Source organism: Salvia splendens, chromosome 3, assembly GCF_004379255.2.
Source record: "Salvia splendens isolate huo1 chromosome 3, SspV2, whole genome shotgun sequence".
NCBI lineage: Eukaryota > Viridiplantae > Streptophyta > Magnoliopsida > Lamiales > Lamiaceae > Salvia > Salvia splendens.
The window spans coordinates 20,780,977-20,793,274 of record NC_056034.1 but is presented as its reverse complement, the minus strand read 5'-3'; the positions used below and the strand labels follow the sequence as shown (position 1 = coordinate 20,793,274).

At 35.8% G+C, this 12,298-nt stretch overlaps 2 protein-coding genes across 12 annotated transcripts; both read left to right on the top strand.

The window, feature by feature from the left end:
• The first annotated feature begins 704 nt into the window (after positions 1 to 704).
• LOC121796726 (phosphatidate phosphatase PAH1-like) lies at positions 705 to 4,174 on the top strand. The gene is given in 13 exon segments (XM_042195516.1): positions 705 to 743; positions 875 to 990; positions 992 to 1,432; positions 1,434 to 1,675; positions 1,764 to 1,836; positions 1,838 to 2,324; positions 2,445 to 2,518; positions 2,720 to 2,804; positions 3,126 to 3,212; positions 3,494 to 3,566; positions 3,703 to 3,875; positions 3,951 to 4,049; positions 4,115 to 4,174. Coding segments are annotated over 13 exon segments (2,049 nt in total).
• Positions 4,175 to 5,562: 1,388 nt separating this feature from the next.
• On the top strand, positions 5,563 to 12,056 carry LOC121796279 (paramyosin-like). 11 transcript variants are annotated; one of them, XM_042195089.1, is made up of 18 exons: positions 5,563 to 5,837; positions 6,360 to 6,413; positions 6,678 to 6,773; positions 6,999 to 7,051; positions 7,202 to 7,298; positions 7,404 to 7,477; positions 8,072 to 8,168; positions 8,601 to 8,714; positions 8,910 to 8,986; positions 9,153 to 9,219; positions 9,758 to 9,823; positions 10,329 to 10,436; positions 10,540 to 10,670; positions 10,775 to 10,841; positions 10,916 to 10,965; positions 11,041 to 11,131; positions 11,244 to 11,314; positions 11,386 to 12,056. In XM_042195089.1, exons 1-18 carry the CDS (start codon positions 5,700 to 5,702, stop codon positions 11,834 to 11,836), a joined length of 1,902 nt encoding a protein of 633 aa, XP_042051023.1. In that variant the 5' UTR covers positions 5,563 to 5,699; the 3' UTR covers positions 11,837 to 12,056. The 11 variants fall into 11 exon arrangements, 8 of the variants coding, with proteins under 8 accessions (XP_042051023.1, XP_042051022.1, XP_042051024.1 ...); XM_042195088.1 differs by having other exon boundaries at positions 6,240 to 6,413; XM_042195090.1 differs by having other exon boundaries at positions 5,709 to 5,837; positions 6,668 to 6,773.
• The last annotated feature ends 242 nt before the right edge of the window (positions 12,057 to 12,298 follow it).

The window sequence follows — 12,298 nt, the reverse complement described above, 5'->3', positions numbered from 1 at the left end:
CCGAGCTGAACAGTCGACTCTCATTAAAATTGGCATCACGCTTTGCTAGCCACATGGCGACGATGATAAATATGGTCATATAAAAGTAGTAGTACTACTACTACTATATTATATTGGGAAAGTGACCACGAAGTGTAAATTGGAAAATTATGTTTTTGTCTTGTTAATTTGTCATAAACATCTAATAATATCCTTAGTCCAGATTTCGATGCTATTCTTGAAAGAAGATGAATTTGATATTATTCGCAATGAATTGGGTGATTCTATACATCCAAATTATAAAATGGAAGATAATTCCAGAAAACTGCGAACGAAAATGAAGCTTATATTCTAAATCTTGAGACGATTTTACATTCACATATTGGAGCTGTCAAATATATTTGACAGATCTATGGATTTGTGCCGAAGCTCTGCAATTTTTACCCACATGTAATTTCCAATCATACATTTATATTATTCTTCTTCCCTTAAAAAATATTTGAATCTAATGTTGGTAGTTTTGTTTGTTCAGAAAAAATTCTATGCATGTGCAAGTTTCTGCAAAATTCTTGCATGCGTAAGTTTCTACAACACATATTTCATGATTTTTTTAGATATTTGATTCTTATTATTTAACAATAATTTATGCGCAAACTCATATTCTTAAGGGTTTGCCTTTGAATTATTTGCATGATGATTTAATTATCTATTTTCTTGACGCATGTATGAATAACAGTGATGGTGCACGGCCTGGATTTGGAGTGGTGTGGATTGTGGCTTAAGAGATATTGATGTAGTTGTGTAATAGATACATTTTGTTTATTTTTTCTTTTTAAAAAGTTTGGGGGAGTTTATTTATATACATATTAGATATGGATGTGGTTGGTAGAGTTAGACTCAAGGCATGTACTCTGTAGCCACGCCATTTCATCCGTTTGGTGACATAATTGTGGTTAAGCAACAAGATGGGACGTTTAGGAGTACGCCTTGGTACGTACGATTTGGGAAATTTTTCAGGGGGCCCGGAGAAGATAGTACAAGTTGAGGTTAATGGTGTTGAAGCTGATTTTCATATGAATCTTGATAACTCGGGCGAAGCATACTTTGTTAGGGAAGTTGATGATGGTTCGAAGGACTTGGACAATCTGGAAGGTGGTGGTGTATGCAGTAACCATTACAGTAGTTTTAATGATGGTGTTGGTGAATTTAGTGGCCAAGATAATGACATGGAAGACGCACACCTAAATATTCGAGCAGAAAAGCTAAGGAGAGTTGAGTCTGATGCTGCTGCATACGTGTTCTACGAGTTTTCAGATGAACACTCATCTGTGGAGGGTTCACCTAAAATATCTGAATATAGTCCAAATAGATATGACACTTTAGATAGTGTGGAGCATGCACTAGAATCACAAGAGTCAAATTCCGAGGTAGTTTTGGTGAGCGTGGATGGCCATATCATCATCCGAGAAGACGGGTGAAAATGTGCAACTAAGCACACCCCAATTCCACCTTGGTCCTGGTGGGGGGACTGAAGAGTATAATTCAGGTGAAGGTAATTGGGCTTCTGATAGCTTGTCTGATATCCATAGAGTTGGAGACACATGTGAGACAAACAGTTTGTCTTTCAAACACCATCAAGCACCCTACGAAGGAGATGCAGAGCATATACAAAGTAGTCCTGATAACAACTCAATTGGTATGAACAGGAAGGATACCTTTAAAAGTTGCTTGGAGCTGTATGTTAAGCTTATGAGTATTTGATTGCATTTTCTGTTTGCTGACAGCGTTGGAGATATCTCTATGTGGAAACTTGCTTCATGCTGGAATGGGATCGCCTGCAGCAGACAACGTCTTTGATGCAAGCTTCTGGAGAATTTATCATAAAGAATCAAAACTTAATTTTTAGAATACAAGGGAAGTACTTGCCCTGGCGCAAAGCTGCACATGTTGTTCTTGGTATAGCAGCTTTTGATTTGGAGTTACCGGTCAACTCGAATGATGTAATACCTGTGGACATAGGGATGACAGATGTAGAAGACGATGAAAACGGAATGCCTTTGACTCCATCGTGCAGATGGAGGCTTTGGCCAATCCCATTTAGGAAGGTTAAGACACTTGAGCATACTAGTAGTATGTCATCTGATGAAGCTTATCTGGATTCCGAGGCTGTCTCACCCAGCCATTCTACATCAACATCATCCGGATATCCAGGAACCGAGTCTCCTCGCAAGCAAATTATAAGAACCAATGTCCCTAACACTGATCAAATCGAATCTTTAAATCTTAAAGAGGGACAAAATATGGTGAATTTTGTTTTCTCGACTAGAGTCCTCGGACCCCAAAAGGTTAGGAATTTATAATTGCACAGACATACTTCTATGTGTGTTGATAAAAAATACTAGTACTAGTTATTTGGAGTGGAACCAAACCCTTTGGTTGTGAAAAAAGCACTTTACAATGCGCAGGTTGAAGCTCATATATACTTATGGAAGTGGAATACACGCATTATAATTTCAGATGTTGATGGGACAATTACCAAGTGAGTTTATATCAATCAATTCTAGATTTCCATTGGAAAATTTTTGGCAAGTTTATCACAAATATTATGTCCAATTCCAAATTAATGGAATGGAATTGTTAGATCATGATTAGCTTTCCGTAACAAATGATTTGTAACGTAGTAGAATTAATGTTATCTATTTTGCTTGTTGGCTCACTAAAAGTGCATACCTATTTGTAGGTCTGATGTTCTTGGTCAATTTATGCCTTTAGTGGGAAAAGACTGGACACATTCAGGGATAGCTCATCTTTTTTCTGCAATAAATGTAATTCCTTTTTTTTTTGTGCGTTGAATGTAAAGATACCAAATTTAGGCCTTATTCATGCCTGGAGAGAAATGTGGTAATCTTCTACTTTAGTTTCTAAGTTTCTTGAAGACTTGAACTATTGTATAACTTAAGGCTAGAACATTCATTAGTTATAGTAAAGTTTGTGTTGATAATTATTCCTTTTGTTTGGGAGATTCCATGTTATATTACTTTGATCAACTTTCAGTAGCTGTGGCATGAGAGATAGTCTGGTTATCTATTCTACCCATGTGAATCAATTGTCTGCTATTGTTTGATTAACTGTTTCTTCTTCAACAGGAGAATGGATACCAACTCCTATTTCTAAGCACACGGGCAATTGTTCAATCGTACTTGACAAAAAGTTTTCTATTCAATCTCAAACAGGTTTCACTACACTACTAAACATGAGCTAGTTTTCTTCCAAAGAATCACAAGAAGTAATAAGAATAGAGTTCCACACTATAATAAATGTTGAATATCATCTTGGTTTCACCTCATATCTCATATTTTCACTATTTTTTCTTTTATGTTACTATTTCTTTGAGAAAATGTTTTAGCATACATGGTACACACCCTATGACCTATTACTATAATGCTATTTTAGATAGACAATTCTTTTGTTTTGATTAATCTTTCAAATATAAATTTGTGGATATCATTTGCAGGATGGCAAGAGCTTACCAACCGGGCCTGTTGTTATTTCCCCTGATGGTTTATTTCCTTCATTATACCGGGAGGGTGAGGTTCTGTGCTACCTGATCTCATCATGACTTATATTTTTTTCCTATAAATTATGTAGTTATTCTCAAGCTCTGGAGCAAGAAAATGCAATGCATCTTATGTTTGGTTGACAAAAGTATTTTATGGATTGCAGTGATAAGAAGAGCTCCCCATGAATTCAAAATCGCATGTTTAGAGGATATAAAGGCACTGTTTCCACCAGATTACAATCCATTTTATGCTGGATTTGGAAACCGAGACACAGATGAACTCAGTTACCGCAAGATTGGGATTCCAAAGGGAAAGATCTTTATCATCAATCCTAAGGTAGTCATGTCATCTATCCACAAATTCCCCATTAAATAGCAAGTTTATGAAAGCATGTTTTGTGCATTCTTACAGGGGGAGGTAGCCATCAATCATTGCATCGATCTAAAATCATACACTTCATTGAATACACTCGTGAAAGATATGTTTCCCCCGGCCTCCATGGTTGAGCAGGTATTTATGCCGAATTCAGTTGTAATTTTGTTTCATGATTGTGACAATACTGGTTGTCTATGCAGGAAGACTATAACTCGTGGAATTACTGGAAGATGTCATTGTTCGACCTTGACAATATGTAGGTCGGATTTATATCCGCGTCGTTGGTGAATTTGTGTACCATAGAAAGGAAACTCCGACATGGGGAATTTGTAAGACTCCATTTGGAGTGAGGAATTCGAAATTCATCTTAAAAAGTTTCATTTTTGGTTTGTTCTAGTTTAAAAATGTTCGTAGCTGGAAATTCACTCAGTATATCTTAAATACGAGTAGTAGTTTAAGATAAGGTTGCAAGAAGTTATTTTTTCATTTCCATGTTACATATCATCCATTTAAAAACTAAAGAAGTTGTGAATTGTGATGACTTGAAATCTTATTTTATTTTATACTATGTTTATTGTCGTCAATGTTAATGCTTATAAAATTAATGCATCTCCAACACCTTTCATATTGAAATCTCAATCACATCCGGCAATTTTCACTATCATTTGAAAAATTTATCGAATGGATCGACATAAATAAATCAAAAAAAATTAAACGTAACAACAAACAATAAAGATCAGAGAATAAACTTTGATTAAACATGCATTGAGATAAAAGAACATGTTGTGTCACCGAAAGTTGTCTACTGCAATACGCCACACATCTTTGATGTGTGTCGTAAAAAAAAGTTAACAACGGATCAACAAATAATTGTGTCCCTTGAGTAAGAAAGTGCAAAAAATGGCAAAAATATCCAAAAAATATAGCTATAGGATCTCAAATATGATTGCCATTTATGTCAAAGATCTATCCATGCTAATAAAATTAATCAAATAGTGAGAAAATAGAACTCAATTATACATGAACATCACCTAATGCCTATACATTATTTCAAGGAAGTCTCTCATGTATGCATTTATTGTATTACTTTCCAATGTCACAATAGATATAATATATAACCTACTGTATTAAAAAATACAAAAATGTGACAATAGATAAATGTCTATTATGACATATAAAGTGTTACAATAAAAGTTGCATACTCCAATCTTCCCATAAAATATGTGCACTTTCCATTTTCGTTCATCCATAAAAATATGGGAATTTCCATTTATGAAAAATTACCCAATTTATTAACCTGTTACATTAAGTTATTTACAACTTATACCACCATTAAAATACTAATAATAATGAGGTCTCACTATCCACTAACACTACTTTAACTCTTCTTCTTCTCTTCTCTCTTATTTTATCAAATTTGTCTTAATTCACATGTAGTATCATATTCCCATATTTTTATCCGATTGAGGGAGTAATATTTATTAGGACACAGAAAAATGACACAATAGATAAAAAAAAAACACAGAATGTGTCACAGTAGGTGGTCAACGCATTTTGCGTTGTACGTGACAATCACGTGAGATCAACTGCCGAAGGGTATTTATGGAAAGACACACAGAAGGAAGGCGCGAAACCAATGGCTCCCAACTCCAACTTTCCATATGCTTACTCCTCTTTCTCATCAAATCTATCCCCTTTTCCGATTCAATTCTCTCTCTTTTCTTTTGCCTTCGCCGCGATTAATTGACACGGTTAAAAAACACCAAATATACCACATTTCGTAAGATGTCGTGGCTGAGATCAGCGGTGAATAAGGCCGTCGAAGTCGGTGGCCAAAACAGCGTCAGCCGTGCCGTGCGAAGCTATGCTGACACCGTCGTCAATACCGCTGTTGGTGGTTCCAAGCTCTTCCTAGATGCCGCTGTATTATTCCCCAATCTTTCTACGTCAATGTTTTTTTTGCTAATTCGACGTGTGGATTTCTAATTAATCGTCTTAAATTTGTTAATCCTGTTCCCTCGCAGTTGATTAACAATATTGAAGAAAACTAGAGCTTAGAAGAATTTTCTGCAAATTAGGATCCTTATTTGTGCAGTACAAAAAATAGTATTATCATTTTAGATTGGTGGACTAATTAGGTTTCTTTTATTATCGAATCTGACTTTATTTTGCCAAATCCCTCGAACTAAAGCTTGGTGATAGCTTAGTATTCTATAAGTAATTATAATTAAATCAATGTGCATAAGTTTGTTCCGTCAATTTGTTGGTGCTTTAGGATCAAAGGCATACTTTTACATCATTCTCTTCAATTTGTTGGTGCTTTAGGGCCCTTGGAATTTCCAAAACTATAAGCTTGCAGTAAAACGACTGGAAGAAGTTTCTGTTTCTTGTAAGGGAGCAGAAAGAGTTCAGTTATTAAGAACATGGTTGGTTTCCTTGAAACAGATAGAGATACTTAATGAGGCTATCGACTCCGGCCATGGTCCAAAGCCAACTTTGGTATGTTTCTGGTATAACTTTCACCTTTTGCTCTTTTTTTGAGATTTTTCATTTTTTTATGGAAATGGCTCCTTTTGAATTTTCACTTCTCGGAGCTTTAGAAATCTTGATTCATGTATAGTTTGAAGATCCTTAGAGTCTGTTGATAGGCTCACCTCTTTCACACACCCTTGCTAGACATGGTCTGACCTGTATATGTCATAAGAAAATCCATTTAACATGGTCAATGTATCACATTGGTCACCTGTATGTAGTTTTTCACAGGTAATGTATTATGATCCTGATCGTGGGGGAGAACCAATGGATTTCCGTGACGTGTTCCTTCAGAGTCAAGCACTGGAGAGCATTACACTGTCTTTTGTAAGTGCTGAAATTTCATTTCCATAGTCATGAAAACATATTGTTGTTCTTATTTTTCTTTTCCTGTTTCTCCTGTATATGGTTATCTGTCGAAGAGATAACACGAAATACTTTCCGATTATTTAATACTGTAAGTGTGTTAAGCTGTATGAGTAATGATGTTTTCTCTGTAATAGCTGGACGCCAATCAAGCTGTTTCTTTTGCTTCTTGCTTCTCTGACACAGATTCTTGAGGAACCCAATCAGGAGGAACTTTCTTTGCTTCAGGGGATATTCAGGTAACTTGAGAGTGTCTCACATATTGGATAAAAGATCAACCAATCACTTAAGAAAATCATGCGATTACTTTGCATACTTTATTTTCTCGTGTTATAGAAGAAGATTAAAAAAAAGAAGCATGAGAACCTCCTCTCCCCTTCTGTTTTCAGGTTCACTCTAATGAGTGGAAAAGAAGCTCTTGATGTGACAGTGAGCAGTGTACAAGATTTAGCTAAAGCCTTCTCGACCTACAATGAAGAAGTACTGGTATAAGTCGCATTATCATTGTTAAGTCATACTTGTAAAGGTGGAATATTGATAAAGGTGGTGCTTTCTTGGACATTATGTTTATCTTTCTTTTTCTAATTCCAGGCAAAGAGGGCAGAGCTGCTTCAATTTGTACAAGATGCTATGGCTGGACTGAAAGTAAATGCTGAGATAGTAAGGTGGTCGGGGGTATACCTCCCACAGTTTCATTGATTAGCTTTTTAGCTGTAGCACTATATTGTACAGGTAGGGCGAATATTAGGCATGGAACCCCAGACTGGTAACTCTGCAAAAATGTGAAACAAGTATTCTAATTATAGATCTCATTTTACTTTGAAAAGGTTAAGTGAATTTTGAAGACTTCCCCCATAGCAAATTAGACACCTTAAGAAGTTAAGCAACTACGATTCATCTTAAGGCTACTTTAACTCTATTCCTTGAGTCCTTTCAACCACTTCAAAACAATTTGTTTCTTCCATGATAAGATATGAATCTATAAAACTACTGGCTATCAGAATTAAGAGAAATCAGTTTGTTGAGAGACCATGGCTTCATTTACATGACTTTTTACTTCTTTTTTAATTATTCTCGGGGCTATCATCTGGATGCCACTTGTTTCTGTGACAAGTTAATGTACTCGGAGCTGTGAATGCCGCTTTCCACCTTCTTGACTAGAATAACTTCTATCTGCTTAAGATCTTTCTTTAGGCCTTTGACTTTTAATGTGAAGTTACTATTTTAATTATTTCTTTGTATGTCTTCTTTGCTATCAGCATAGATTCTGAACTCTCAAGTATAAATAAAAGACTACAAGGTATGCAAAACGAGCCTAAACGAGAGGGCGGGATATCATCTAACATGTCAAAGGAGGTATGGTGATTTTCCTTTATCACCATTAAAGAAGGAAGACAGTTATTTTAATTTTCAAGAATATCAATATTGCACATTTGGTCTGGTGATTGAGCTATAGTTTAAGAAGATTATCCTAATGGATAATAGCTTAACAGCAGCTATAAATGTGACATATCTCTCAATTTAAACTGGTGATGCGCACACAGTGCAAACTCAGGTTTTGTGGGGGATCTATGCTTATATTACAGAACTTGAGACACTTACTATCCCAATCTGTACCTAGAAATTCATTCACTGATATTCATTCCCCCTTCATTGGACCTAACAATGCTTACGCAAAAAGAAAACAGATACCCTGAGCATTTTTTTTCTTCAGATGGCTGCTTGAGAATTGTTATTTTTCAATTGATGAAATTTCTGAAGTTCAGTAAAAATTTTATGTTCTTACAGCATCTGAATGAAGTGCTTGCACATGTGAGATTGTGTTCCCAATTGGTGGAGCTTCTATCGCGTAAGAAATTAATAATGCAAACTGGGGATTGTCTCGCAGCACACAAACAAAAGGTGCGTCTCATGATTCAAGATCTAATGAAATTACGATATCTGTCAATATAATAATGAGATGAACATGGCTCTAGTTTTAAGAGTTTGTTTGAAAATGAAGAGTTGTTTAAATTATGTCAATATTTGTATAATCATTTTAATCTTTATTTCCCAGCCTTACTTTTCATCTTATGCATGCATTTGATTTTTGTGCAGGTTGACAAGCTAAAGGTATTGTCAGAATCTCTCGCAAGCTCTGCATCACAAGCTGAAACGCGCATTTTAGATAATAGGTTCGTGAGAGTTGTCAGAATCTTCATCTTTTTATTCTGCACAAAATCTTTAGAAATTTGCGGCAGTGTTATAATATAGTGATTGAAATATTGATTTGTCAGCTAGCAGTGAAGTGTAGCTCTGCAGAAAAATTGTTCTCTTATGCATTAATATGTTCATTAACAGATTACAAAGAGAAGAAGCTCTTAAATTCCGTCTCACTAAAGCTGATGAAGTACTCCAAATGGAGAAGGTAAAGTGTTTAGCAACAACTGTTCGGTGGCTTGCAATATTATGATAATCAATTTCCTGTGTAAATGGATGTGAAGCTTCTTGATTGTTATTGATGCCTAGATGTTTTCTTGTCTTGTGCATAATCTTTATAAACATTACTTGTTTCTGTTTAGTCGTAAATATCCCTTATGATATTGTGGTCTTCAGACATGGACTTGATTTTGTTAATTTTTATTTGCATGCATTACTTTCTGTAATTGTATGATTCCTAAGCCTGTGATTTTCTCTATTCAATAGATTTTTCTCTTTCTCACTCCTTCATTTGTCAAACAGTTTGCAATATTTTATATTGTGAAGATGAAACATACATAGAGATGGAATTGTTTTCCCATTTTCTCCAGGTTTTTATGTTTTGTGAAGTAAGTGCTGATTGTGCATTTGTGATTGTCATCTGCTTACAATTAGGACAGTTTCACTTGAAGATATTATGAAATAATTTATAAAAAAATTTATACCGTGAACATGTGACATGGTTAACTCCAAAGGTTATTTCCCAGGATTTGCATAATGAAATCAAAGCTCTCGAGAAGAGAAAAGATGATCTTGAAGAAGAACTGAAACAGGTGTAGTATTTAAGATCCTTTCCCAATTCCATCGTATCTTTTAAATTCCATATTTCCTCTTGGATATCGGTTTCTTATTCTAGAATGTGATGATTCCAGATATTCAACGGAAGCAGTGTGTTAAAAAAACCTTAATAACTAGATAATGCTGTAAAACGAACAACACAACCTTGATATATTTAGTGTTTCAGTTTAATATTTAGTCAACCAACTAGATAATCAGAGATGCATCTGTAAGCTGGCAAAGTTGCATATAGATGTGAAAGAACTTTGAAGTGAAAGAGTGATACGAAATAAAGAAAATTATTAATGTTGAAGCAGACAGAGAGCTTAAATGTTCTTACTGAACCACTCTTTTGATCCTTCAGACTGTGTTCCTTGTTTAGACACATTTATCAAATAAAAACATTTGAATCATTGCTTTCTGCCCGGATAATGAAGATTGTTAGTGAACATGTCTTTCCATCTTGAGCAATAGTTTTGCTCCTAATGAGTTTATATGTAGGTTACGGCTGCTTTGTCTTCAGCCCATTCCCGCCTTCACAATGTCAAGGAAGAAAGAGATCAATTTGAAGGTGCTAGTAATCAGGTTGTGGAGCATTACAACGTAAGGGTGAGAGCTCTTCTGCAAGCTGGGATAATTCACAGGCTGAAACAATTGTTTCATTGTGAGATTATGTGTATTGCATAACTTCTAAAGTGATGATACTACTCAGGATGACGAGCTTGCAATATGTATTGCTACATACAGAGCAGAAGCAAAAGTTTGCAACACCTTCATCAATTTTCTAGAAAGCACCTCGGCTTTCAAGTCAGCGTGTCTCGTGAAAAAGAAAAAGCGGGTCAAGTAGGTTCTGCTTCTTCACTCGTCCTTTTTCCTGAAATATATCACGAGTTGTAATTGCTATCGCATGCCAGTCTGAACTAAATATTTTCAACCTTTTGTATAAGTGATGAGCTGGTAAGGCATGAAGAATACTTTATGAATTGGGCTACAGGCATTTTAGAGGCAATCAAGGTATTCAACAGGTTGGTTTTAGGCAAATTTGGCTTATCAAATTCCCAGATATCTGAATAATCTTGGTTAATCAGGACGAGATGGAGCCGTGTCTTTCTTCATTCTACGAGCTTGTGGACGAAATGTAAATGTATTCCCTTAATTAATTTGGAATATGATCTCAAGTAAAGCACATAACTAATATCTAGTTCTGCCACAGGTTAGATGAGATAACAAGCAGTGAGGGTAAAAACGATGCAATCAGTTCAAGGAAAATGCTGCAGAAAAGATTCCAGACTGTGGAAACCAAGGTAGGATGTATTGAAGAAGTAAGATATGCAGAGTTGCATCTACGGTGCAATAACGGGCCTCATCTTTCCTTTGCTGAATTTAAATCTGTTTTGGTTCTTGCTCACCATGTAGATGAAACTTACATTCAGCGTAGTGGAACGCATTAAGACACAGTATTCCATTAATCAAACCAAGGATTCAAGGTGAATCAATGTCTTATCATTTATATGTGCAAGGGTGATCACCAAGGCATGACATGACTCATTCTTACCAGAATAAGTGATGGAAAATTGAAACAAGTGTTGGATGCACTTGCCAAGATGAAACGTGAATTTGAGTCCATCGAGAGGCCAACTTTACTACCAGAGACGCCTCTAAGGGCGCGGATTCCAGGAATTCCTTTCCTGTCAAGACAGTTGTCGAAAGTTGAATACAGCCTTAGATCAGAAAATGAGAATGAGGCGCAAAGAGGGATGCTGCCATTTCCTTTCAAACCAATCGTTTCTATTCCTTTGGTTCGTAGTCTGTCGACCAGAGTCCCGAAGATGAGACAGGTAGAGCATCTAGAGTCTTTTGGAGGTCACCGCAGTACTTCATCGGATGCAGAGGCACTACTGTCTAAGTTGAAGTGGGAGTTGGAGCTTGAGGATCATAGCAATATGGAGGGGGTTATTGAGTGGGAGTCTGATGAAAACTTTGACAAAGAACCAAGAAATAGTATATAATAATCATGCAGTCCAATAATCTTAATCTCCCCAAGCTTCAAGGTTGGATAATTCCACTTCAAAGGCCATGTTTTGCTTCCTATGAAAAAAACGAGGTTGAAATTTGAGTGCCACATTTTTTCATGAGAATGTGATATTTCATCTGTTCTTTTATAATTTTAGTTTTGGCTTTTAAGAATTACTCCATATTTGTAAATATTGAGGGGAGTTGTGACGATCACATTTGCTTCCTGCATTTAATTATGTTAGTATGCCTTAAATTTGTCTCCTAATTGGGATATGATTATGTTTCCTAATTGGGATAGGCTTATTTTCCTAATTAGGATAGGATCTCATGTGTGCCTATTTATATATAAGTAGAGCACATAATTATGTGTTCGTGATCTTGGATCTGAAATTTGTAACTGCAGTCATAATACAATTTGTTCTCCGTTCTTGCCGTGGATGTAGCCAATTGGCGAA

Excerpts from the sequence above, each read along its gene's own strand:
- LOC121796279 (XM_042195088.1), top strand. The coding sequence starts at position 5,700 with ATGTCGTGGCTGAGATCAGCGGTGAATAAGGCCGTCGAAGTCGGTGGC. Across the intron at positions 7,299-7,403 it reads CCTACAATGAAGAAGTACTG|GCAAAGAGGGCAGAGCTGCT; the intron begins GTATAAGTCGCA and ends TTCTAATTCCAG. Across the intron at positions 10,437-10,539 it reads TGGAGCATTACAACGTAAGG|GATGACGAGCTTGCAATATG; the intron begins GTGAGAGCTCTT and ends GATACTACTCAG.